The 26,030-nt window shown below is 60.3% G+C and overlaps 1 protein-coding gene across 7 annotated transcripts in view; it reads right to left on the minus strand.

Annotated features, from left to right (window-relative positions):
• Positions 1 to 26,030, minus strand: part of COL18A1 (collagen type XVIII alpha 1 chain) — a 95,657-nt gene that overhangs the window by 20,234 nt on the left and 49,393 nt on the right. For 6 of the 7 annotated variants that reach the window (XM_082392530.1, XM_082392528.1, XM_082392527.1 and 3 more), the window contains 13 exons: positions 16,997 to 17,544; positions 10,018 to 10,107; positions 9,181 to 9,240; positions 7,220 to 7,349; positions 4,765 to 4,841; positions 4,211 to 4,387; positions 3,861 to 3,887; positions 2,649 to 2,711; positions 2,476 to 2,562; positions 2,116 to 2,169; positions 1,801 to 1,959; positions 936 to 998; positions 56 to 82 (listed from right to left, as the gene is read on the minus strand). In XM_082392530.1, the coding sequence (XP_082248656.1) occupies positions 56 to 82; positions 936 to 998; positions 1,801 to 1,959; positions 2,116 to 2,169; positions 2,476 to 2,562; positions 2,649 to 2,711; positions 3,861 to 3,887; positions 4,211 to 4,387; positions 4,765 to 4,841; positions 7,220 to 7,349; positions 9,181 to 9,240; positions 10,018 to 10,107; positions 16,997 to 17,544 (1,562 nt within the window). The remainder of the gene's footprint in view (positions 1 to 55; positions 83 to 935; positions 999 to 1,800; positions 1,960 to 2,115; positions 2,170 to 2,475; positions 2,563 to 2,648; positions 2,712 to 3,860; positions 3,888 to 4,210; positions 4,388 to 4,764; positions 4,842 to 7,219; positions 7,350 to 9,180; positions 9,241 to 10,017; positions 10,108 to 16,996; positions 17,545 to 26,030) is intronic. The other variant, XM_082392529.1, reaches the window with a different exon arrangement.

Consider the following 26,030-nt stretch of genomic DNA (forward strand, 5'->3'; position numbering starts at 1 on the left):
GCTGGCGGGCCCATTCCGTCCAGGAAGAGCGGCGGCACTGGGGCTTTGTCTGTACCTTGGGTCCTGGGGCGCCTGCCTCGCCCTGCGGGAGGAGAGAGCAGTTACTACACAATCGGACCAGGGCGCAGGCAGCAAGAGAGAGGGACAGAGTCTCACTTGCTTTATCCCAGCCCATGAGGTCAAGTCTTCCCCTTGTCCCAACTATCTCTAAAACTCCAAGTGTCTCCTCTTGGCCCTGGTGCACCCCTGGCTGTTCCCGCCGTCACCCCTGTTTCAGGTGGGGATGGAGGCTCCTGGGAGGCTCAGCCGTGGAGGGGGCAGGGCCGGCCTCGCTGCTGAGCGGCAACCCTCGCCCCCCGCCGTCCCCGGAACCAGGAGGAGAGTCCTTCTAGCTCAAGGGCCGCAAAGCAGCGCGCTTGGAGCAGCGGGTTCCCTTAAAACTGGCCCCTCTGCTCAGCCCCGACAGCCAGGTTCTCGCGGGGAGGTCACAGGGAAGTGTTATCTCCAGAGGACTGTGTGGGCATCTCCCGTGGTCCATCCCCGAAAGGCCACACGGGAACCTCGGGCCCCGGTTACAGGTTTGTCCAGCCTTGAAAGTGTCTCCATTATCAGTGCAACCAAAATGGAAACTAGAAATAAAATGTCCAAATCAAGTAAAGCGTCGATGTTCTTCAAAACCACTAGGCCAATTGTCATCATGGAGAAACAGCATTATGTAGTGAAGTCCTGGAATTTTACAGGAGCCCCGGCAGCCAGTTCTGAGCCAGCGCGGGAAGCCCAGGGTTCCCCAGACGGCGGCTCCCTGTTGGATTAAAGCCGTCACCGCCCTGCCCTGTGGCATTTCTCCTCTGTTGACCCGGGGCCGCACCACCCAAATACCCACACGCCGTGGCGCTAGGTCAGGTCCACCCTGGACGCCGGGGGGAGTGACTTACAAGGCTGCCTTTCTGGCCGGTCTGTCCTGGTTGCCCATCTTTCCCTGGAGGACCTGGGGGTCCCTGGGGAGAGAAGAGCAGAGTGTGAGGCCAGATGGAGAATGATTTGGGTTAGCGACCATCTCCGCATCCCGCACCCGACACACTCCCGGGACACGGCCCAGAGTCCCACGGCTCACGGGAGACCCGCCCACGTGCACGGTCAAGGGCGTCGGACAGCTCTGTTCGGGTTTTTCTTTCTTTCTTCCCCCTTTTTAGTTTAATTTGAGTCGCCAATCAAACTAGGGAGGATGAGAAGGGCCGCCAGCCCTGCGGGGAGGGGGTGGCCTCGCGTGCAGAGGTTGGGGCTGGTGACCGGCCGTGGACGCTCAGTAAAGGGTCATCACGCCTTCAGCAGGAAACCGCACGGCCCACGGGCTCTGTGTCCCGAGCACGTTGCTGGGTGAAAACCAGGTGTACACCCCTGGCTCCTGGGACCCAATCTCAACAGCGACACCTCCAGGCACCTGCCAGGCCACGGTGCGGTGTCCCCAGTGCCAGGAGGGGGGCCCCTCTCGGCCTCCCATCCTCCGGGCATCAGGGCCAACCCCGCCCGAGTCACCCCCGAGACGGCCTCTGCAAGGGCAGGGAGGCGAGCAGCTGTCATGTGGGCACCGGCGGCTCGGCAGCCAGAACCACGGGGCTGCCCACCCAGGTCCCTCCCACCCCGGGGGGCCCAAAGACGGGTGCCCCCCCGAAAGGATTTGAGGAGTGGGGAGAACGGAGGTGGTGAGGGGGGCTTTCACCCGGACGGGGGAAGGCCCCACGCTCCCTGTCCCCCCCAACCGGATGCGGACACGGGCAGGTGAGGGGAGGCGGGCCTTACTGGGGGCCCAGGAAGCCCGGGGGGCCCATCCCGCCCAGGCACTCCGGGAAGGCCTGCGGGTCCGGGGACGTCTGAGCTGTTCATCCCGAAGCGGCCTGGCTCTCCGGGCAGGCCTGGGACGCCAGGGGGCCCAGGGGGGCCGGGGACACCTCGAGGGCCCTGGACACGGAAAACAGAACCGTCACTGCATGCGGCACTGGCCGAAGGATGCCCACTGCTCCCCCCGCACCCCGCCAGGCCTCGTCGCCGCCCAGCGGGCTCCACTGGTGCTTGGGGTCGTCAGGACAGCGGCCATCCCGGCCAAGGGTCACTCACGCGGAGGCTCTCCAGGTCGCCACCAAACCCGGACCCCTCCATGTCGATGAAGGTCTGAGGGGAGAGGCCGAGTCACCGGAAGCCCCGACGGCCCACCTGCGGTCAGCCGGCGAGGCCGCAGCCCTGCCCCGAGCTCCCTGCCGAGCACCGGCCCTTGATGCTAACCGTGCAGGACTGTCACAGTGACCTCGAGCCCCCCGACCCCCGAATGAAAACATCCGAGGCAGGGCAGGAGCCAAGTGCCCGGGGACTGCACACGCCCCGGGGAGGCCGGTTCCGGACCCGAGCAGTGCGGCATCGGAAGCCGAGCACGACCAGAGGCCCCTTTGCTGGGACCGGGGTGGGAGACGGAGGACTCACCAGCCTGTCACGTCTGAAGGAGGGTCCGGGTGGCCCGGGAGGCCCTTGGGGTCCTGGGGGTCCCCTCGGCCCGACCCCAGGGTCCCCCTGGGAACAGAAGACCCCTGTCACACCAGGGTTCACAGCCCCACCTCGGGTTGCGCCCGCCCCACACCCGGCCGGTTACCTCTCACCTTCTCGCCCTTGGGGCCCACGTCTCCCGGGGTTCCTGGGAAGCCCTGTGGCCCGGTGTCCCCCTGGAAGACAGAAGCCAGGAGGTTCGGTCAGGAGAAGGCCCTGTGCCCATCACCGGCCAAGCCACCACCGACGCGCGGCTCTGTGCCTACGGACCAGATGGGGCTGTCATGGGGGCCGCAGGGGTGCACCGCCAACCTCGGAGATGCGAGGCCGCCACCAGGGAGCAGCGGCCCGCAGAGGTGACCTCGGCGTCCCGGGGACACCAGGCCGGAGGGTGGCACCCTGCCCGTCGCGTGTGTGCGTGCCCACGTGTGCTGCGGGGGCACTGAGGACAGGACTGCCTCCGTGGGTGCTGCCTGGGTGAGCGGGTGGAGGCCGCGCGGCCGAAACGGCCCTCTCTGTGTTTGCGCGTCCGCACGCAGGGCGCGTCCGACTCGAGGCCCCAGCGCACCCCGACCAGGAGCTGGCTGATCCAGTCACCGGACCCTGGATTCCACACGTGCACACACGCACCCCGCTCTGCAGAGGATCCCCGCAACGACTGAGCCACGCTTTGTCCTCAAGCGCAAAGAGGCCGATGAAGGACAGGCTGAGTCCACGTGACACGTCCCCGCGTCCTTGCTGACGTCCCCCCGGGCGTCTGCTGTGTCTCCGCTCAGTCCTGCGAGCCCCCCTCCCTGCCTTCCCGTCACCATTTGTGGGTCTGTCGTTTCCTAAATCTTTATTTGAACCTTCTTGTGTCATTTTATTCTGTTATTATCAACCAATAGCATTTGCTGATTTTTAAAAATCCAAACTGTCTTGAGAGAGAAGCTGTCTTATCCACCGTGACGGCTGACAAGCCTGTGGTTTCTCCCGCGAGCGTCTCTTCTTCTCTACGTGCTGTGTCCCTGCTCCACCGCCCACCCCCAACTTCAGGCTGTTTCTCTCTCACCTCTAAGAATCTGGAAGCTTTACCTTTTACTTCTTTCCTTTTCTTTGTTTCCTGGTAGCCTAAACGTCTCAATACACATGCATAACTTTATATTTCTCTATCAATCGTTAGACTTATACTTTCTTAACAAAGTTGCATTTTGAAAATGGCTTCACTTTGAAATCTCTTCAGTTTGTCGAGCTTAAAAACAGTCACTGGGTGGGGGAGCGGGGGAGCCCGGGGACTCAGGCAAACATCACAGATGACACAGGTTCTGAAAGAAGAGGCAACTTACAGGTTTCCCATCTTCGCCAGGATCACCCTGGAAAGCGGGAGAGAAACCATTAGTGACAGAAAATCGCACCTGACCCCACCCCGAGCTGAACATGGAAACGGACCCCTGTGCCCCCAGCCCCTCTGCTCCCACGAGAGGGTGGCTCTCTGCACGGGGCTGGAGAACTTTCCGTCCAGGGCACTGCGGCCGCGTCCCCGCCCGCGGCCCTGGGCTGGCTCTGCCTGCCCCCCGGCCACCCTCCCGCTGCACCCAGGGAAGGAAGCGGCCGTCTGGAGCCCCAGGACCCTGCTGCCCTCTCCCCTCTGGCCAAGCCCCCACCCCCGGCTGGACGAAGCGGAGACAGTACTCACGGGCTCGCCGTCCCTTCCGGGGGCGCCATCCTTCCCTGGGGGCCCCGGGGGTCCCTGCGGCCCGGGAACGGGCTGTGCATCGGGGCTCTGCACGGCCGGGCCTACGGGACCCTGGGGACCGACGGGGCCAGGGGGGCCCTGAGCGCCTGGTTCTCCTTTCTGGCCCTTCAGGCCTCCCTGGGGACGAAGAGGAGAGGGTACAGGCTGGGGAGGGAGCACACACGCTCGCCTGCGTCCTGGGCCAGGCCCGGGATCACACAGCGGGGGGGCGCAGACAAGACAGGCGCAGGGGGCAGGCAAGGGGACATGCTTGTGGACGCACACGGGGCCGGCATGGTGGTGCCAGCACCAACAGGGGGCTGCCTGCCCGGCGTCCCCTACACCCGCCCTGGTGCTCAGGCTGGGGAGCGGCCCCAGCCGTGGACACCCAGTGCCGCTGGCGCCCACGGGGACGGGGGGCACAGAGGACGGCCGGGAGCCCCAGAGCTCTGTCAGGGTCCCCAGTGAGCAGAGCAGGGGCTCCCACTGCTCTGGGGTCCCCGTGGTGACCTCACCTCTTTCAGGCCGCGCCCAGGGCTCCACTCGCTCCCGGCCCACGTGGTGACTGTGCTCAAGCTGGGGAGGGTCTGAGCTGTAGGAGGCAGAGGTGGCCGTCAGACCGTCCCCAGGCTGCCCCCTGCCTGGCGCTCAGTCCTGGCCGGGCCCCGAGCCCGGGCTCCAGCTCCGTCCCCGCACACTCCCATTTCTCCTCCCGATGAACCGTCTGAGGGTCTGCGGCATCCTCACGACCCCAAGACCCTTCTCTCCTGAGTGCCAGGCGTCGCCTGGGAGCGAGGGCCTCCGAGAATCCGGCTCACGTGTGGGAAGTGCAGCGCTGTTCTGTGCAGTGACCTAACCCAAGTCTCCCCTCGCGCCCAACCGCGTCCCTGTGGCTTCCTTTTGGGGGATGGTGATGGTTCCATTACCATCGGTTCCAGGACCCGTGGAGGGTCTGCCCACCCGCCAAATCCGGCCAAAGCCAGCCTCAGCCCAAGCTAAGGATGGTTCCCACGGAGTTGGGAAAGCAACAAAATGGCCCAGAGAAGAGTGCCTGCGGCATGGATGCCTGGCCCCAACACATCATCCTGCGCGTCCCCCCTCCCCCGTCTGTGGGTTTTCCCTCCACTGGGTGCAAGATGGCGCCTCCCCTTTGTGATGGACAGGAATTTGGGGGTGGACTTTGAGACTGTTCCCCCAAAGCTTTCCAACAGTGTCAGCACCACTGAGTCAATTACAAAACGGGATTCAAGCTGCTTGGCAACGTCCCACTTCCTGAGGGGTCCGTGCCCTTGCGAGGTCCTGACCTCACTCTGATGGTGCCGGGCGCTGAGCTTGGGCGCTGGACAGGACCTAGGTTTCCAGGGTCGCACAGCTCTGGGGGACGTCCGTGCCCGTTTCCAGAAGAATTTGGGGCCACAACCCCCCATGCCCACCTGCAGCCGCCCCTGGGCTCGCCCTGCTCAGTACGCGAGCCGGCCGGCGCCTGCTGGGGGCACTGTCGCCTCAACCAGCCCCATCCCACCCCCGCAGACCCGCCAAGTCACAAGTCAGCCACCAGAGGGCACCCCATCCTGCCCCACGCTGGCCTGGGAGGACACCTCCCAGGCCTCTTCCCGCATTAGCATGATTTAAGGCAAAATTAAAATTCCTGCCTCAGAAACATTTAAAACTGCAAAAATGACACTCAGAGAAAGCAAAGGCCTAAATAAGCCACAGGAGACAGATCCTGAGTCCGGGGTCGGAAGACTCAACATGAGCTGGACGCCCAGGCCGGTCCCCACGCTGACCTGCAGCGTCAAAACCCCGGCAGCCTTCCTCGGAGAAACTGACATACGGATCGAAAATTCACACGAGACGGCGAAGCACACAGAACACCAAAGCGGCTTCGTAAAGGAAGAGCAAAGCTGGAGGCCGCACACCACCCGAGCCCAGGCTTATCGTGAAGTCAAGCCATCAGGACCGTGTGGAAGAGCCGTGAAGACGGTGAGACGGGGTCCGGAATGGAGCAGAGTCCAGACAGACTGGCACATACGCACAGCTGTTCTCAGCCGAGGCCCAGGGCAACGCAGAGGCGAAGCACACTCCTTCCAACAAACGTGCCGGAAGCACATACGAGACCCACGTCCTGGGGATCACAGGCCCGAGTGAAAACCCGAGACTGGGCCGGCTTCTCAGACGCGACACCAACACTGAGACCCATAAGGAACAAACCGATAACCTCATTTCATCCAAGTTAAAACCCTGTGCTCTTCTAAGTCACCGTTAACAAAATGCAAAGATAAGCCGCAGACTGAGAGGATATCTGACGAAGGAGTCGTGTACAGAAGATAAAAACTCTCAGAAGTCGATACCAGGAAAACAAACGGCCCGTTAAAAAACGGGCATAAGACTGGAACATATCTTTATTAAAGAAGATACAGGAATAGCAACTGAAGGGAGACGTGGGCCCTGCGGCAAGCAGCAACCTTTGTGGGCACCTGCACGCGGCGATGGGCAGCTGTGCACGAAGACACGGTCCGCTTCCCAGCGTGGCCCGGGCGTCCGAGCCTGTGCACCCTCTGGGCTGGGCGTGGGGGGAGTCCCTGAGCCCCCAAATGCTGCCCTACTTCGCAGAGGGCCTGAGCAGAGGCACCTTTGCACCTCTTCCCTGAAAACCAGCTCTCACATCCTCCTGGTGACCCCGCTGTCCCCAGGCTGGGAAGTAGCAGCACCCTTGGGACGGTCCCACAAATCCCTCAGGAGCAGCAGAAAGTGAGAAACAAAACAGGAGAGACCACGTCCAAGGAGCCGCGGAGGACCCGCAGCCGGGGCAGCGAGGGGGGGGGCAGGCATGGGCCTTCCCCCTCGGGGCGCGCGTGTGAGGGACGGGAGCCCCTCCTCTGCCACACAGACACAGACACGCGCTGGGCGCACACACTGCATGCACACGCACACGCCACTGACAAACACACCATCCCAGCAAAGCTTTACCTCCTAACGAAGACACCGTGGTCTCCTCCTCAATCTCCTCAGTTCTGAAATCTTCCTGGTTGCCCACTCCAGCCAAGGGTGGAGAAGTGACTGGAGGAGCCTCGGGGAGCCGGGGTCCCAGGGGTGCGCCCTGGGGTGAGAGTGGGAAGCAGCTCTGTTATTCAGCGAGGCGTGGGGCCCATGAGCGCTGGCAAAGCTGTCAGGTTTATATGCGTTTGGTTGTAAAATGAGATGTTTACGGCCTTCAGGGAAGTTAAGAAGGAGCCACCAGAGACTCCGTCACAGACAGGAAGGAGCTCTAGGCCCTTCCAGAGCCATTTTCTTCTGAACAGCTCAGGGGATGGGGGTCTCCTCGCCCTGCAAGTCGGTAAGTCCCCCAACCCCCCACACCTGGAGGGATGGCTGAGCGCCGGGCCTCCCCCTCCCCCTGCAGGGCCCAGGACGGCCCCTCAGAGACTCAGGGAGCCCCAGGTCCTGCCCGTGGTCTGGACGGTGACGGGCACGTAGCCATCACCATGGTGGACGCCCGCACAGCGGGGGAGCCTCTGCTTTCTCTGCACGAGGGGAGGGGTGGCCGCCACGTGTCCTTGGCGAGGGTCATGACCCGGCACCCATGGCCCGGCGATTCCACCCACCACCCCACTCGAGGGGACGAGGTGGCCCTGCTCTATAAGCCCACTTCCCTGTCCCCAGAGGCACACGGAGCTGCGAGGACGTGGGCAGAGGCACAGTGAAGACGCTTCCCGTGACCAGCCGTCCACACTTGGCATGAGCTCGCTGGCTACAGTGCTCGGGAGACGGTGCTGGTCCAGGTGCCCGGGACGGCATGCCTGTGAGGCCCGTCCAAGGGCTCCCCCACCGCCCGGTGGGCAAGCGGCACCCGGCGCTGGACACCAGGCCTCCCCGCTACAGCCACAACCCTCCAATGTGGGGAAGGTCCCCAGGGACCCGGAGCTGGTCAGCCGCTGACACCCCAGACCTTGTGGGCGGGGGAGGGCGGAGGCACGGAGAGCGTGCAGGGGGCGCCGAGGGGCCGAGGGTGCCCTGGACCAGGCTGGGCCCCGCACAGAGGCTTCCGCACGGCCCCTCCTCCCTCCCTCACTGCGGCCTCGGCCAGATTTTCTGAAGCAGGAGCTGGCAGGGACGGCCTCCTAGTTAGCGCACTGCAGGCCGGGTGACTCTTTCCATCTCTGACTGCCCCCCGCCTCCAGTCTGTTAAGAGAGGCCCCGTGGCTGCAGCACGTCACGCCTTGGCACCGGTACAGCGGGGACACCGCCGTCTCCGCAGTTTGTGCCCAGGGCCCCTGGGTGGAGATGGCTGAGGGGTGGACGGGCCACATGACCCCCGGCAGGGCCGTCGTGGGCACCACCCTCTGACACCCTCCAGGGGGCGGCCGGGCGCCAGAGCCAGCGCGGCTCCCAGAGAGCTGCTCTGGCCAGCGCAGGGAGCCCCGGTGTCCCTGGCGTGCGGGGGGCCGCCAACCGTCCACCCCAGGGCAGCTCAGCACTCTGCCCCATCACGGCCCCTCAACGCCCAAGCCCTAGGTGGAGGCAGTGCTGGGGATGGGGTGGGGGGTCAACGCGATTCGTCCAAACAGGAGACGGCGATGTCCCTGTCACTCCCGAGACACCCCCAGCCCTGTGTGTGGCTTTGGGCCGTGTGGGCTACGGAGCAAGCTTGGCCCCTTAGTCCCTTACGGCCCCACAAGCTGACGGGAGACGCAAACAGATGCCAAGGTCACTCAGACAATCGCACGAGGTCTGGACCAGACACCGGCTTCGAGAGAACACTCCCCCCCCCAGAGGAGGCTCAGCCGGAAGGCGCGCCGCCCACTCAGCCAGAGTCCCGGTCCCCCGTCTCCGGCGGGAATTGGTCTTGGCGACCCAGGGAGCCCTTAGAATTCGCACATGCGTGTGCACACGTGTCCCCGACACCCCACCCTGAGGGCCCCAGCACTCACCAACTCCTCCCCGATATGCTCCCAGGTCTCCGCCAGCCCGCTGCCCAGGTCTCCTGACGCCTGCAGGGTTGACAGGAAACAAGCCGGTGACCGAAGCCCCCCAGCCCCCCGGGACCTCGGGGTGGGGGGAGAGGGCGGGCTAGGTGGGGGGCTCAGGGTGGTCCTCGACAGGGCACGTGTCCATCAGACCACTTAGAAAGAAATGCCCGCGGGAAACGAGCTCAGCGACTGGCCGGACACACAGACCCACACGAACGCATTCCTTCCTCTCGAGGGGTCATCCTCTCCCATGGCTGAGAGGGGAGGCCCCGCCCAGGGACCCTCGGGCTCGGACTCAGCGTGAAGGTCGTGCCCCCTCTCGCCTGCCCTGCTCCCTGCACACGGCTGAGACCTGGGTTTGCCCTGGGGACACAGGTCTCCTGCCCGTCTGTCCACACACCAGAGCTGGTGTGCCTTCTGCCTTAGGTCCCACGGGACAGTGTGCACACGCACACACACACTACTGCACACGCACACACACACACATTTTTTGCTCTGGCGACTACCAGTGACTCTATCGCCAACTGGCTATTCTAGGGGTGATTTTTAACCTTTAGGTTCTGTGTTCCTATGTGGAAAGTTCTAGGCAAGGGAGGTTCTTTCTCAGGTTACAGGTAGATAGAAACGTAATCCCAGGTAACATCGACCCAAAGTGGCATCTTTCAAAAGAGACCTTCCTGGTCCCATTACTTTGGGTTTCCAGGCAAGGCCACCCCACTCCCGGCCTTGAGTCCCTCGTCCCACAATGTGGGGGAGGGGAGGGAGCCCCCTGCCTGAGCCCGGGCAGCGGCCACTCACCCGGTCGTCATCGTCCTCCTCGTCCTCATCCAGGCAATGCAGGGGGCTCACCTGGGGGTCCTCACGCAGCCTCAGATCTGAGATCAGGCCCTGAACACAGAGGGGAAGGTCACCAGGGATCCCAAGGCAGGAGGCCCAGGGCGCAGGGAGACCCCGACTCAAGCTGCAGCCAGCTCGGAGCCCGGCACGTCTGAGGCCGATTCCAGGGGTGACACCACAGCGGATGACACCACAGCAGGGGACACTACAGAAGGTGGCATCACTCCCTCCCTCCCTCCCTCTTCACCATGAACGCTCATCACCCTCTCGCGGGCTCCCCGCTCCCTCCGTGGTCCCAGCCCCACACTAGGTGCCAGGACACAGCACAAACACATCTCGGGTCCCAGTGCAGAGAACAGGTCAGCAGTATCCAGTATCCTTGGAGGTGGTGTCCCCTCGGGGCACGAGGTAGACGGCACCGGCCGGGGGGAGGTCAGGGCAGCAGGCACGGAGAAGATGCGGGACCCCCGCTCCTACAGAAAGCCCAACGCTAGGGCAGGGCCACCACCAGCTGGGACGGCACGATGGCCGAGCACCTCAGCCTGGCTGCACCGGGGCCTTTGCCATGAGGTCTCCTGTTCCCCAGAGGGTGACACAACCACAGGTTCTGAATCGCGGCCGAGATCTCGGAGCCACGTGCGTGAGGCCGCTGGACCCCAGGCCTTTGGTGTCCTTTCTAGAAGGCTTCCCTGCCTGGGAGTTATGAGTATTCACACATGCTTTCCTGGTATTTCTTTTGTTTTCATGTTAATCCACGGGATTTATCAGCGCATCTTCTCCTGAATAGAGACCACATTTCATCGAGTCTAAGATGCACATTTTCACAGCTCTTAATGCAGACCAGTTTAGGTCAGGAGCTGGCAACCTTTCTCAGTCAAGGGCCAGACGGTGCATATTTCCAGGTCTTTGTTGACGCTGCTCTGCAGCTGTGTCGGGAAGCTGACCACAGACGGTTGGTGGACGCTGGACGCAGCTGCTCCCACCAGACCGTACAGGACACTGAAGCATTCACACCTCACAAAATATTCTTCTTCTTTTGGTTTTTGCAACCACTTTAACATGCAAAAGCCTTTCTAGTCGTGGGCTGTGTAAAAATAGGCGGCTGATGGGATGTCCTCGGGCCGTGTGCCGACCCGGTCAGGTTACTGTTTATCCCCTAAGTGCCCTTCACACTCCCTTTATCACTGATCCTCTGTCTCACGGCCATCCTGCTCCACACGTGACCACAAGCCGACAAACACCCCCGCGTGTCCCCATGAGCCCTCGCCTGAGGGCTCCACTCCTCTCTCCGGGCCCAGCTCAGGCCACCTCCTCCAGGAAGCCCCACGGACTCCCTCCCAAGGATCAGCACCTCCGGGGGCCAGTTCTGCCCCGCTCCATACTCCCCCTTGCACCTCCACTCCCACTGACAGTGAGGCCTATGGAGTGGGACACCCCACCTCCCTGTGTGTGTGTTCGTGTGTACACATCACGTGTGTCACGTGCACGTGGATGTGCACGTGTATTCATGAGTGTATAAGTGTGTCATGCAGGTACGCGCATCGTTGTGTGAGTGTGCACCTGCATCCACGTGCATGTGCACACATGGGTGTGTATGTGCACAGGTGTGTGTGCATGTTCAGGCACACACACCTGATCCTGGGAGGCGAATGAGGTCAGCTGGCCCAGGTGGGGGGCTGAGGGAGAACCCCACAGCCCCCAGTTACATGAGGTCCTCATGTCCCCAACACAACTCCCAGCCAGGCCTGCGAGGGGAGGAAGGGGCCAAGGACACGGGTGGGGAGGAGATGCAGGCGGGGGGTTTCAGCTCTGCAGTGCACATGTGACCCCCCCCCCTTTCTCAAGTGAGCACGGGAGCTGGCCTCAGGGGCGGTGGGCCCTGCTCGGGGTTCCCAAAACTGCCGCGGCCTCACCAGCCGACGGGGGCACCAAGTCGCCGACAATGGCGTTCTGTCGCTGGTCGATCTCCGAAGGTGGCGAGAACAGCGTCCATTGGTGGGAACACGGGCCATCTTCACTGTTTTCCCCACCTGACCACAGCTCATTTCAGAAGCTCTAAGGCAGAAGCACCCGTGGCTTCATGGCCAAGGCCCATCCTGCCTGGTGAGCCCCCACTGCAGCTCCGACCCTCACACCATGGCAGGAGGCTGCACGCTTCTCACACTCAGGATGACCAGCGGTTCCAGAAGGTTCTGCAGGACGGCCTGGAGAGGACCAGCACCGGCCTGGTGACGTCTGGGCCTCCAGGGGAAGCTGACAGACCACAGGGCTGGGGGGCGGGGTCACGGTCAGCACTGCCGTCCCGGAGCCTGTCCCCTGGCTGGCGGGAGGGAGGTGGCAGCGTCTTCCCGGAAGTGACCAGGCGTGTGGAGCGCCGTCTCCCTCAGTCTGAGGTTAGTCCATGGTTTCAGCTGAACCAGCGCAGACACCTATGTCCAAAGCTGAGTCCAGCTGCTTCTGCCCTTCACGTCCAGCTCCATCCTTGCCTCCCCTGGGTCCCCCGTCACTGCCCCCCGCAGAGCAGAAAGCCGCCGTCTTCTTCGGAGCCTTGAACCAGCCTGCAGCAGCCCCGCAAGGCCCACGGTCGGAGTCGAGCTGGCCCCTTCTCATGGCGGCCGCTGGGGAGCTGAGGCTGTGTCCAGGGCTGGAGATCACCGGCGGGACACAGGATGGCCTGACTGACCGCGGGACTGTGCAGGCATTGGGGTCCCTGGGCCCCGTGTGGTACGTGGATCCTACGGGCAGAAAGCTGGTTGCGGGTAGAGGAGAGGCTGTGGGGCTGGCGGCCTGCAGACCACCCAGGGCTGGAGCTCTGGTCTGAAGAGGGACAGTCCACCCGGCCGTGATGAGGGGATTCGGCCGTGGGCAGTGGTTGGTCTATTCCCCCCTGCAATCCTGAGATGCTCCACCCACCAGGGAGGGCAGCGAGCTGCCGGGAGAGGCATGTGGAGGGTCTGTGTGCGGGAGGGCACACGTGTGTGCATGCACGGGGGTTGGCCACTGGGCTCGGGTCAGTGGCAGCAGCGTGTGGGGGATGGAAATTCTTGGCCCACCCAGCCCTGCTGGAGGAGGGACAGGGGGTCTCCAGGTGACAGAGAGTCATGCCAGGGGCGGCACGAGGGGCCAGATGTTCAATTTCTAGAAAGCCACACTCTGAACGGCGCTGGGGGCACTTCGTGTGTGACAGCGATGCGGGGAGGGCACGAGGCTCCCGGCAGGTGGAGGGCATCTGGGCATGACCGTCCCCACACGAACATTGTCCCCTGAGGCGAGGGTCCCCACACCAGCCGGCATCAGGCCAGCCGCTCAGCAACAGGCTGCCGGACGCCGGGAGGCATGAGGAGCAGAGGAGAAGGACACGCCCGAGGCCACGCTCAGCTGGGAAGACGTCAGTAGCACAAAGGCCACGAGACCCGCGGCACGCACCGGACGGACTTGGAAGCAGAGGTTATGAAATCCAGACTGTTTGAAATCTGTCCTGTTGCTGCCTCGCTAGGGCCACTGGGCTTAGAGTTGTGTGCAGACGACCAGAGCCCCACGCTGTGAAAGCGCATCCCTAGTCACTGGTGCCAGGTCTATCTCCCTGGGACCCCAACTCCGGGCGCCCCAGGGTTCTCCAGGGGGCCTCCCACACTGAGGGGTATCAGGGGTGTCTGCTCCATCTGGAAGGGCCGCGTCCCGGCCCAGGGCAGTGGGGCTGAACAAGCCTGGACAGGGGGTGGGGGGGCCGCAGCCCTCCTGGGCCTGCTTTGCCCCTCCTCACCCCCGGCCCCTCCCTCCTCTGCTGGCTGACCCCCCAGGTTGCCTGGTCCCTTGTCACCTACCCCGGCTGTCTCTGTGATTGGCCCACACCACCACCATCCCATTTCCCATATGTCCTGAACTGAGTGGCTTCTGACCAGCTTCCCGTATCAAGCCCCAACTCAACTATCTGCATCAAATTCTATTACAAGCAACTCTCTCCCTATTTCTCCGTTTCACGAAGTCAGGAAATTGCGTGACTGCTGCAGGACCGTGACCAGTTACACTACGGGTCCAGGTCACTTCAGATGACTGACAGGAGTATTGGGAGAAGCTGGTGACAGTGACCTCTGGTGCCCCGAGCTGCCCCTCAGTCAGGAGCAGCAGGTCTGGTGTGGCTGGACTTGGGGGCCACAGCGAGAGGACTGAGGGGTGTCAGAGGATGCCGGCACTTTCCCTGCCCACTGTGCTCCATCCTTGGGGCCAAGCCTGCCCAAACCTAGCATGGCTGGTGGGCACCCTCTTGGTTTCAGTGGACCAATCACTTATTTCTTATATAACGTGGCCCACAAAGCCGCCTGCTGAGGAAAATTCACAGCCTCCAGTGCCCTCATCATAGAACAAGAGCAGTGAATGTTCAATATGAGGCACACAGCTGGAGCGCAGCCCGGGAAGCTGGGCCGCGTCTCTTGTTCCCAAGCACAGTCTTGCCCTGGCCCAGTACCGGTTTCGGACGAGGGTCCCAGGAGGTCTGAATAAACAGATGACTAAACCTCAACAGAAACCTGGGTAAAGAGGAAGGTGGCTTCATAAAGAGAAAAGCCAACAAGAATGAGAAAACAGGAACACTTTCGACAAAGAGAAATTAAGTCAAGAAAATTCAACTACATAGTATTTGAAATAGTTAAAAAAAAAAAAAAAGAATGGGGTCAATAACCACTGAAAAAGAGTTGGAAGTAACATTTTAAGCAGAATGTTGCAACAACTGGGTGGAATTAGGGATTTCCCAAGAAATATTTATTACCAAATAAGCTCAAGAATAAGAATGAACATGAAAGACCAAGGACGTTCATAATTTTTGTGACGGGAGAAAACAGCAAAGGGTCTGCACAGACCGTCAGGAGGGGAGCCGGGCTGAGCGCTGGGTGGTCGGCGAGGGGCTGAGCACGCCACCCCGGAGACCATCGGTGGGGACACCTGGCTCATTCCGCACCCCAAGCTCTGTGCTCATCTGGACCAAGTCTTAGCAGTCACACATGCGTGTGATTCCTTCCCAAGAGTCTGAATTCAGAAAGGCTGACAAACCCTGTCCTAAACCCATCTTGTCTACTCCTCCCCCCAGGCAACACGCTTCACCTCTCACTTGGCTGGAGTCTGATCAAACTCCCAGAGAGAGATTCCCGGAACCGGAGTCCGAGGGGACAGAGGAGCCACAGCGCACTGGACTCAGCTGGAAGTGGCACGTTACAGCTGGGGGAGGGGCAGCACCTTAACCCTGCTAAGCAGGGCTCCAGACAGAGCCGGACAGTCTCCTCTGCTTCTGTCTCTCTAATCTTCAAAGATTTTTCTGGGTGTCTATTCCAGGCCAGATTTAACCCCAGAAACACTTTAAATATCCCAATGGTTGAAAAGAATGACTAGGTGAAAAGGCAAATGAAAAACTGGGAAATAAAATCTGCAGTGTATAAAACAAAGATCAGTGTCTTACATACATAAAGAGTTCATATAAACCAATAAGAAACAACTGAAGCCATTAAAGCAAAAATGCAAAGGACATAAACAGGCTAGTCACAGGAAGAAATACAAATAGCCAGTAAACACGTGAAATATTAAAGTTTGTTTTCACTCACAACTAAGAAATGCAAATTAAAACACCCAGACACTGTTTGCCTATGTATCTAACTGGCAAGTGTGTTTTGCACAGATGACCCCAGCCTGGTGAGACCCTCTGGCTGTCCTCGATGCAGGAAGGTGGTGACCTCTGTTAGCACCGTGAGACAGGCAACCCCTGTTCCCACCAGCACACAAGCAACTTTTGTTTTAAAGTGTTAAAGAAACATGGACCTTATGGGGGAGATTTCCGTCTAGAAAAGCCTGGGAAATCTCAGAACAACTCGCCAGTCCACACAGACCCTCCCTAGATAGAACGGCTCTCTCCAACTTCTCTCCAGTTAAACAAGTTTGAGTATCAAAATGAAAACAGGAAGAGGCCCAGTTTGGTATCAAAGTCCTGCTGGCTCCCAGACCCCACGGGTGAAAGTTCCTGCCAAAGGTGAAAGGTCAGCTTTCAGAACCGAGTCACCAGGACTTAGAACAACTTTAACCAAGCAGCCTTTGTCTGGGCAATAATTAACTTTCTGTCCCCTGGGGACACATCCCCCATTAGCACACACAGGGACCCCTGTCTGGACCGCTGGGCGGGGCGTGCCAGCTGCAGAGTGGCTGCAATGTTAGAATTCAGGGACTTGTAGATCAGTGCCTGCTGGGGGTGCCCACGCACTGTTTCCAGGAGGCGGGCTCCAGCTAAAGGCTCTAAGAAGTGTGAGGGTCGAGGGCCCAGGAGAAAGACCCCGCTAGGATCTGGGATCTACCTCCCCACAAAAGTGCCAGGGCCAGGCCTGGGGTAAGGGGCTTCCCTGGGGACATGGTGGAGACCGCCACATGCCGGTCACCGCAGGGGAAATTCTGCCCACGCTGCTCTGAAGTGGAGGCCTGCCCTGGGCTCACCGGCCATGGGGCCACTGCACAATTTGGCAAAAATAATAACCAGCACAATGAATGCTGGTGCGTGGCATGAACCCCCTGGCCCAGCCCAGCTGGTGTGCGGCCAGCCCCCAGAAAGGCCCACACTCAGCGCTCCACTGCCATCTTGAAATTCTTAATTTTCACTGTGCGTGGTCTGCTGCTGGGCCTGGACAAAGCCCCCTGCTCACTGATGGGGGGGCAGCACACCCACGTGCAGACACACATATGCACACGGGGGGTGGGGCCCCTGACGGTGGCAGAGGTAGGTATCCAGTGAAGAAGGCGGCCCCAGAGCAGCAGGGGAATAAAGCCCAGGGGGAGCTGGGTGGACCAAGGGCCTGCTCCCCCCGGGGTTTTCCTGTCCCCGGAGCCCCCGCCGCAGCAGGTGGGAGCAACCATCGTCCCCAGCCCCAGCCCGCCCCCTGCCCCGGGCGCTGGCGGCCATCGCGGTTACCTGGAACTTGTCAGGGTCTGCTCGGCCGGCCTGGGCCACGAAGAGGCGGGCGTCGGGCTCCAGCTGCAGGCCGCGTGGGGAGCGCGCCAGGGGCTGGCGTTGGACCTCCTTGCAGTCCACGAAGAGCGCGGCGTGCGTGCCGTCCACGGTGAGGGCCAGGCGCGTCCAGCGACCGTCCAGCGCGGGCAGCGTGAAGCTGGCGGCCGTGTGTGTGCGGGCGGCACCGGGCTCGGTGTAGAGCAGCTGCACCTGCTGCCACGCCCCGCGCGCCGCCGCCAGCTTCACGCCCACCAAGACCACCGCCTGCACCGCGTCCGTGACCGCGAAGAGCACGCCCGCGCGCGCCGAGGCCGGCCGCACGCGCACCAGCAGGGAGAAGCGGCGGAAGAACGTGCTGGGCAGGAGGCTCCGGGCCGCCCAGCCGTCACCACCCACGTCCGCGCCGAACTCGTAGGCGGGCCCCACGTCGGGGTCGTGCACCAGGGCCACCTGCCGCGGCAGGGGCTCCCCGAGCAGCAGCTGGAGCCCCACCTCCATGACCTGGCTGTCTGTGGAGAGAAAGACAGCAGTGAGGCCGCACACGCCCAGGGAAACCGAGGCCCGGCCGCCCTGCCGCCCGCCCCGGCGGGGACACGACAGCCACCTGCCCGTCCAGCCGCCGCGCCCGCCCCCACAGGCTCGCTGCTTCCAAGTGGGGCGCAGAGACCCTCCCAAATCAGCGTGGCGGGAGGGGCAGGGGCACAGCCCGCTGGGGACCCCGTCCCCCGTTAGCACAAGGAGCCACCGCCGGGTGCCGAGGGCTCGAGCCCGCTGCCGTTCCCACACTGGAACCACAGGAGGAACGCACCAGACACTGGTCAAGGTACCCTCACCCACCCCGGACACTGCTGTAACTTAAAGACATCGAAACGTTACAAAAAAGAGAGAGATGCACACAGGGGGTGCCCTGAGCTGCGTCTACACTAGGAACGTCCTGGAAACGAATTACACTCCTAGGAAGAGAGACCATAAAAGGGGCCGCGTTTCTTGGGGGGCCCTTCTTAGCTGTGGTCTCCATGTCTGCTCACACTTGGTACCGCAAACTCCACCCCAGCCTCCCAGGTGGCTGGGGGTTTTACCAGCTGGTGGGTGCTTCACGGGCTCCTCACTGCCCAGTGTCCACACCAGGCGCCACACGCAACCGCCCGACCTGGACGGGGCTGCCTGATGGACGACCCCGGCCTCCTCCGCCACCGACCGTTCACACTCGCGGCCCCACACCGCTCCACCCATCCTCTCAGTTACCCCGTGGCTTTCGTCCCTCCTCCTCCTCGTGTGGTCAGCGACCCCCCCCCCCAAACAGAGCCCCCTCGGCAGCATGGGCCCAGGCTGGGACACAGCCACAGTGCCTGGACCCGCCCGAGCCGTGGGTACAGCGTGGACGGTGCTGCTTCCCGGGCGTGTAGGGGCCACTAGTGGCCTGGACTGATGATCGCTGGGACCGGGGGTGTCCAGGGCTGGGGGCGGCAGGGCCTACCTCTGTACAGGGGACGTGGTCACTGGCCGCCACAGGAGGGGGAAAAAACCACTGCAGGGAGAGGCAGGTTCACCAGTGGCTTCCCTGAACGCCCACACTGCCAGGCAGAGTGGGGACTTGGGGGCCGTGGTCTGGCCAAGGGCTCCCCCCAAGGCCTTTTCTCTCAAGACCCCCCATAATCTGGGCGCAGTCTGCCTCCAAAATGAGGTCCACCGGGAGACGCTCTCCTGGGGAGCGGCTGCTGGCGTGTGGGTGTCCTGACCAAGGCGCGGATGAGCCCCAGTGTGCACGCGACTGTGTGTGCAGGTGACAGCGTGACTGCGTCCGTGCGTCAGTGTGCGGTGGGCGCCTGGAGTCTGGCCCCCGAGCGCAGGGTCAGGCCGACCCGGGACTTCCTGGGACAAAGCAGAGGGAAGAAAAGCTGGACCCCAACTTCCTAAGACAAGCCGTGCCTTTCAAAGAGCCCCCTGAGGACAAAATATGACAAGAGAAGAGATAAGAGGTGCCCACACGAAGACCAGGGCTTTGGGTACCCGCCAGGCTGGTCCTTCCCAGATAGCGGCGTCTCTGCGTGGTCCCGACGTCCCACAGTGTGGGCTCCCCCTCGGCCTCACCCTGCCCCTTGCAGGTAAGACCCCGACGCAGATGAGAAGCGGGGAACAGACAGGGCGGTGCAGACAGCAGCATCCGCGCAACAGTGGCCTGGCCTCAGCGCCTGCCCAGGGTAAGTGGCCCCTCACAGGGGCAGGGGATCTTCACCAACACCCTGGGCTCTGGGAGGCCCGCAGTCACTTCCTGCTCAGAGACAGACACTGCCGCCCACCCAGATGGCGGCTGCTATACGGTCCCTTTGTATCAGAAGTGCCCAGGGCTCAAGTGTCCACTTGGGGAGATGCTCTAAGATTAGGAAACAGGACCCTCACCAGCCTGAGTGCCAGTAGCCCCAGTGTCCCAACTCAGCTGCCCCCAAAGTTAAACATGGATGTGCCCCAGCAGTGCCCTTCCCCCCAGGCAGCCAGAACTTTTCCAGATTAATTGAGAACACAAGATGCAGCAGCCGCTGACGTCCTGGGCTGGAAGACAATAGCGTGTTATAGGGACAGCCCAGGGACCCCAGAGATGCATGAGCAGTTCCTTTCCAAAGTTCTCCCATTTCCTCTCCATGAAATTCTCCATGGTTCCCATCGGGAGTAGGCCTCCGAATGCCACAGCCCTAAGATCACTGCTCCATTCTCCAGTTACAGGCGCCTTGAGCAGGGGGTGTGGCCACACCTCCCTGCAGATCTGACAGCTGCTGTGCTGGAGGTGCTGGCCCGAGGCGCTGACCCAGCTGTCTCGGGAAGGGAACCAGTACCTCTCCAGAGAGCGAGTGCCCAAGCCAAGCTCTGGGAGCTCAGAGTTACGCCTTCCTGGGAACACAGTGGGTGGCACCTACATACGCCAGGGCCCTCTGGTCTGCCACACTCGCTTCAGATCAAGGAATCGGGGACTTGCTAGTTGAAGACAGTTTCCCTTTCAGCAAACAGGCCAGCCGGGACCAAGCGGGATTTAGCCCAGGTACTTAAGTTTGGTTCAACATTTGAAGATCAATTAATGGAGTCCATCACATCAACAGACTTAAGAAAAATCACATGGTCCTATCATTAGATGCAGAAAAAGCGTTTTATAAAATCCAATGCACATTATGATAAAAACTCTTAGTAAACTAGGAATAAAAGTGAACTTCCTCACGTTGATAAAGACTACCTACTAAAAAACTACAGTGAACATCATACTTAATGGTATACTTAACGGTGAGAAACTTGCAGCTTCCCCACTAAAAGCAGGTACAAGGCAAGGATGTCCCCTCTCACCACTCCTTTTCACCGTAAGAGCTAATGCCGTAAGACCAGAAGAGGAAATAGAAGCACACAGACTGGAAAGGAAGAAATAAAACTATCAATCTGCAGATGACATGAAAATCAAAATGCAGAAAACCCAAAACAATTATCCAAAAAATACTCCTGGAACTAGTGATAACGGCAAGTTTGTAGGATATAAGATTCATGTACAACAGTCAACCATTTTCTATATACCAGCAATGAACAAGTGGAATTTGAAATTAAAAACACAGTACCATTTACATTAGCACCCCCAAGATGAAATACTTATTTATATTTATACCAGGTATAAATACGACATATATGTGTACAAGATCTACATGAGAAAAGCTACAAAACTCTGACAAAAGAAATCAAAGAAGAACTAAGTGAATGCAGAGATATTCCATGTTCATGGATAGGAAGACTCAATGATGTCAAGATATCAGTTCTTCCCAATTTGATCTACAGATTCAGTGCAATCCTAATAATCCCAGCAAGTTATTTTGGGGCTATAAACAAGTCAGTTCTGAAGTATACAGAGAGGGAAAAGACCAACACACTACTGAAGGAGAAGAAGAAATTTGGAGGACTGACAGTATCTGACTTTAAGACTTATTATAAGCTACGGGAACCAAGACACTGTGGTATTGGTGCAAGAGAGACAAACAGATCAATGGAACAGAACAGAAAGCCCAGAAATAGACCCACATAAATACAGTCAACTCATCTTTAATAAAAAAATCAAAGGCAATACAATGGGGAAAAGATAGTCTTTTCAACAAATGGTGCTAGAACAACTGGACATCACATGCAAAAAAAAAAAAAAGAATCTAGACACAGACCTTACACCCTTCACAAAAATTAACTCACGATGGATCACAGACCTAAATGTAAAATGCAAAACTCCTAGAAGATAACATGGGAGAAACTCTTGATGACCTTGGGTTTGGCAATGACTTTTTAGATACAACACCAAAGGCACAATTCATGAAAGAACTGACAAGCTGGGCTTCTGTGCTCCAAAAGACACAGTTACGACAACGAGAAGACAAGCCACAGACTGGGAGAAAAAATTGCAAAACACTCATCAGATAAAGGACTGTTATTCAAAATATATAAAGAACACTTGAAACTCAACAATGAGAAAATGAACAGCCTGATTAAAAAATGGACAAAAGATCTGAACAGACGCCTCACCAAAGAAGATATACAGATGGCAGTTAAGGACTTGAAAAGATGCTCCAAATCAGCTGTCATCAGGAAAATGCAAATTAAAACAACACGGGAATTCCCTGACGGTCCAGTGGTTAGGACTCGGTGCTTTCACTGCCGAGGGCACAGGTTCAATCCCTGGTTGGGGAACTAAGATCCCACAAGCCGCGTGGCTCGGCCAAAAAATAAAATAAAATAAAATAACAATGAGATATCACTATACACCTATCAGAATGGCCAAAATCTGGAATACAGACGACACCAAATGCTGGAGAGGATGTGGAGGAACAGGAACTCTCATTCACTGCTGGTGGGATGCAGAATGGTGCAGCCAGTTTGGAAGACAGTTTGGCGGTTTCTTACAAAACTAAACATACTCTCTCTATAGGAACCAGCAATCATGCTCCTGGGAGTCAAAAGCTTATGTCCACACAAAAAGCAGCACATGGAAGTTTCTAGGAACTTTATTCATAATTGACAAAACCTGGAAGCAACCAAGATGTCCTTCCGTAGGTGAACAAATAAAGAAACTGTGGCCCATCCAGACAATGGAATAGTATTCACAGCTAAAAAGAAATGAGCTATCAAGTCAAGAAAAGACATGCAGGAAACTTGAATGCATATTTCTAAGTGAAAGCAGCCAATCTGAAAAGGCTACAGGCTGTATGATTCCAACCACATGACATTCTGGAAAAGGCACAACTATGGAGACAGTAAAAAGATCACTGGCCGCCAGGAGTCGGGGAGGAGGGACGAACAGGTGGGGTGCAGAAGATTTGTAGGGCAGTGAAAATACCCCTCGTGACACTATAATGGTGGATACATGTCATTTACATTTGTCAAACGCATGACGGAACATATAACACTAAGAGTGAACCCTGAACTTTGGACTCCGGGTGATTGCGATGTGCCAGGGCAGGTTCATCAATAACAACAAATGTACCACTGGGTGGGGGTGTTGACAGTGGGGAACTCTCTGGACCTTCCTCTCAAGTTTGCTGTGAGCCCAAAACTGCTCTAAAAAAAGTCTTTTAAAAAAATTAGGCAAATGATAACAAAAAGTAAGCAAATATTGCAACCCTATTATCAGATAAAACAGAATTTAAGATGAAAGGCATTAAGTGGGACAAAGGGGATGGTAATTTTGACAATCCACCGAGATGTGATGAGCCCGGTACCACCCCGTGCACCCAGGATGCATGGCAAAAAGGAGAGAAAGTCCTCATTCACGATGCAGACCCTGGGTCTCTCTCCTGCCCTACTTTCCCGTTAAGATGGGACATAACCACCTCAGTAAGACAACCTGATCACGTGTCTAAAGAAAGTCTATCCTGTCCCTTCCTCACACATGGCAGTGGTCACCAAGTCCAGACAGCTGCGGGGCTGGGGAACCTCATCTCAGCATCACAGAGCAAACCAACAGAGAAAAAACATCTCAGAAACATGCAGGACTGGGAAGCATCCTAAACAAATGGAGAGGTGACCCAAGTCCCTGCGGACGTGCCGACATGTTTATAAGGTTCAGATCTGCGCACACATCCACCATGACCAATCACAGCCCCGGGGAATGTTTCTGATGATCTAGGAGAGAAAGTGCCCAAGGGCATCCGAGGAGTCTTTGAAGAAGGCTACGCATTCCAAGTGGGGCGTGTTACCCAGCACCCAAAGCTGGGATGCACAGGGGCTCTCGGGCCGCCAGTCATTAACACAGACGTGAACGATCGAGGAACAAAGAAATCGGGAGGCTGAGCGGGGCCACTGGCCCTCCAGCGACACAGGGAGGCTTCCCAGACTCTGTGCAGGAAGAGGAGACTTTCAGGTGCACAGAACGTGATCCCACGTCCACAAAGCAGGACTCACAAGTACGTGTGGGTGCACACACGTGCACGCACACGCTATGGCAGCAGAATAATGAGCCCCAAAGATGTCTGTCCCGCAACGCCTGGAACCTGTGAGTTGTCACTGCACTCGGCAAAGGGGACTTTGCAGATGTGATTACGGTGACGGCCCTTGGGATGAGACCATCCAATCTAACCAAGAGCTGAACAGAGAACCTCTCCCAGCCAGGGCAGAGAGCCAGAGAGACGCAGCCTGAGAAGGGCTGGCGGCACCACTGGCTTTGAAGGTGGAGGGGGGCCGTGAGACAAGGAACGCGGGCCGCCTCCAGAAGCTGGAGAAGACAGAAGCCAAATCTTCCCTGGAGCCCCAGAAGGAGCACAGCACTGCAGACACCTTGCTTCTGGCCCAGAGAGACGGATTTCAGACTCCTGACCCCAAACGTGACACACTTGTGTTGACTTGAGCCCCTGAGTTTGCGGTCATTTGTCTCGGTGGCCACAGGGCACTCACACACCACATGTGTGCAAATCCACAGAGACGCCCCCCACAGGGAGCCGTGTCCGGCCCTCCCTTGTGAGGCCCGGACCTTGACAACTGTGTTCGCGACTGGGTCTGGGATGAAAATCTAACACAGGGGAGAAGCAGCGGAGGACGCCACGAGAGCAGGGGGGCCTCAGGGGCGAGGGAAGCAGGTGCAGGCGGTCCCGGGGCCAGCACGTGCACGGTGGCAGGAGGAAGGCCCGCTCTGAGCAATGGCCATGCTGCACTCTCCCTCCTCGGGACTGAGGCCGCTCACCTGCAGAACCTGCCCCTTCCAGTGGGGCCTCTCCCGACACCCCGGGCGCCCTCTCCCCGACCCCAGCTCCGCCCTCGCTCCCAGGGGTCAGCCCCCCCGCTGCCCACCCAGCAGGGACCCGGGAGGACCTGGGACGGACACTGGCCCACCTGCCCCTGGGTGGAGGCCTCACTCCCCAATCTCTGGGACCTGGGGGACAAGAGACCCTCCTGAACAGTGCACTCTCCCCACGGCACCACAGGGAGGGGAGGGGAGGGGGCCACGACATGCACGGCCCACCAGGGACCGGCCAGGCCCGCCAGGCAGGGGGCGGGCACGGCTCAGGGGCCCAGCCTGACCGCAGACACCGACGGAGCTGCCGGGGCCTCGGCGGCGGCAGCCGCCCTCTCCTCCCCTCCTGGCCACGTGGTGCTGGGGGCCCCGCACGGGGGTCCTCCCGACCACCTCCCCGAGCCCCACACCGCTGGCCGCGAGCCGGCGCCAGGGAGGAAGCCAGTCCAGGGGGAGGCGCTGTGATGGGCTGTACAGGGCTGCGGCCTTGGGTGCTGTGCACCCGTCCACGCCCCACCGGCCACCGTGAGGTGAGGCGGCCCGTCTCTGTCCCGGGGTCTGCCACCGCCCTGCAGGACACACTTGAGAGGAGGGACGCAAGTGGTGGTACCGCGGGCGTGCGGGGCCCCTGCGGGCAGCTCTGCTGGGGCCTGGGAAGGAGGCAGCACCCGCGGCTCGGGCCTCCGCCCAACTGGCCCCACGGCCAGCACAAGCAGCCCCAGGACTTCCCTCGGCCAGAGCCAGTTTCATCCCAGGGCCGCCCTCCCCGTCCTGGCCTCCCCCCTCTGCCTGCCCCTCCCCCGCTGCACACAGGGCTGGCCCAAGGGACTGGCAGTGGGCAGGAGGGGCAGGGCACTCCAGCCCCAGCCCCGTGGGACACCCCTGGCCAGGCCACAGCCAGCAGGGCCCCTGGGGTGGTGGACGTCCGAGCGGCCGACAAGAATCCCGCAGGCTCCTGCTCTGAATGCGGCCTCAGGCCGTGGCCCTGCCAATGTCTGCCCACGCCCAGTGAGAAGTCCCCTTGAGGCCGCTCCACAGACCGGGCCAGCTGCAGTCAAGGAAATTCCACACCCCGCGCAGCCCTGCCTGGACCCTGCCGGCACGAGGCCCATCCTGCACCAGCCCCCGGCCCCGGACCCACTGAGGCTGAACCCCCAACCCAAAGGGGACCTGGGCCCAGCAGCGGGATGTGTGTGCCCAGGGCTCTGAGCGGGCAGGCCTGGCCCTTCCCTGCCCCTGCCCCTGCCCCGTGGAGGTGGGCCTTTGTGTGGCACTGGGGGCCCTCCTGGCAGGACACCTCCCCGCGGGGCTGCCCCCGCCCCACGCGCTTGGTGGAGACAGGGCAAGGCTGGCTGGGGGACGCGGCACAGAGGCTGCAGGGCCCGGGCTGGCCCAGCGTTCGGGTGTACCGGGCACCGACCGCATGGAGGGTGAGGGAGCACACAGCTCGCCGCAGCCCCGCCCTCGGCGTGAGATCAACGCCCTCCGTGCCAACAGCCCGGGCAGGCCCCTGCCTCCGCCCTCGGCCCCGCTCTCAGGGACCGCCACAGGGCCCGTGGGCTCCTCACGCGCCGGGCCCTCCCGGACAGGACCACCCCCCCCGCCCGGGCTGTCCCCGGACACCCTCCTGGCCATCCTGCTCACACGCAGGCCTCAGCCGCCGTCGCCCCTCAAGCAGCGTCCCCACCCGTCTGTCTGCAGAGGCCACGGCCCCGCCCCCCTCTCCTTCCCAGCCCTTGCTTTGCTTCCTCCTCGGAG

The sequence above is a fragment of the Balaenoptera borealis genome, assembly GCF_965194805.1.
Source record: "Balaenoptera borealis genome assembly, chromosome: 5".
NCBI classification, from domain to species: domain Eukaryota; kingdom Metazoa; phylum Chordata; class Mammalia; order Artiodactyla; family Balaenopteridae; genus Balaenoptera; species Balaenoptera borealis.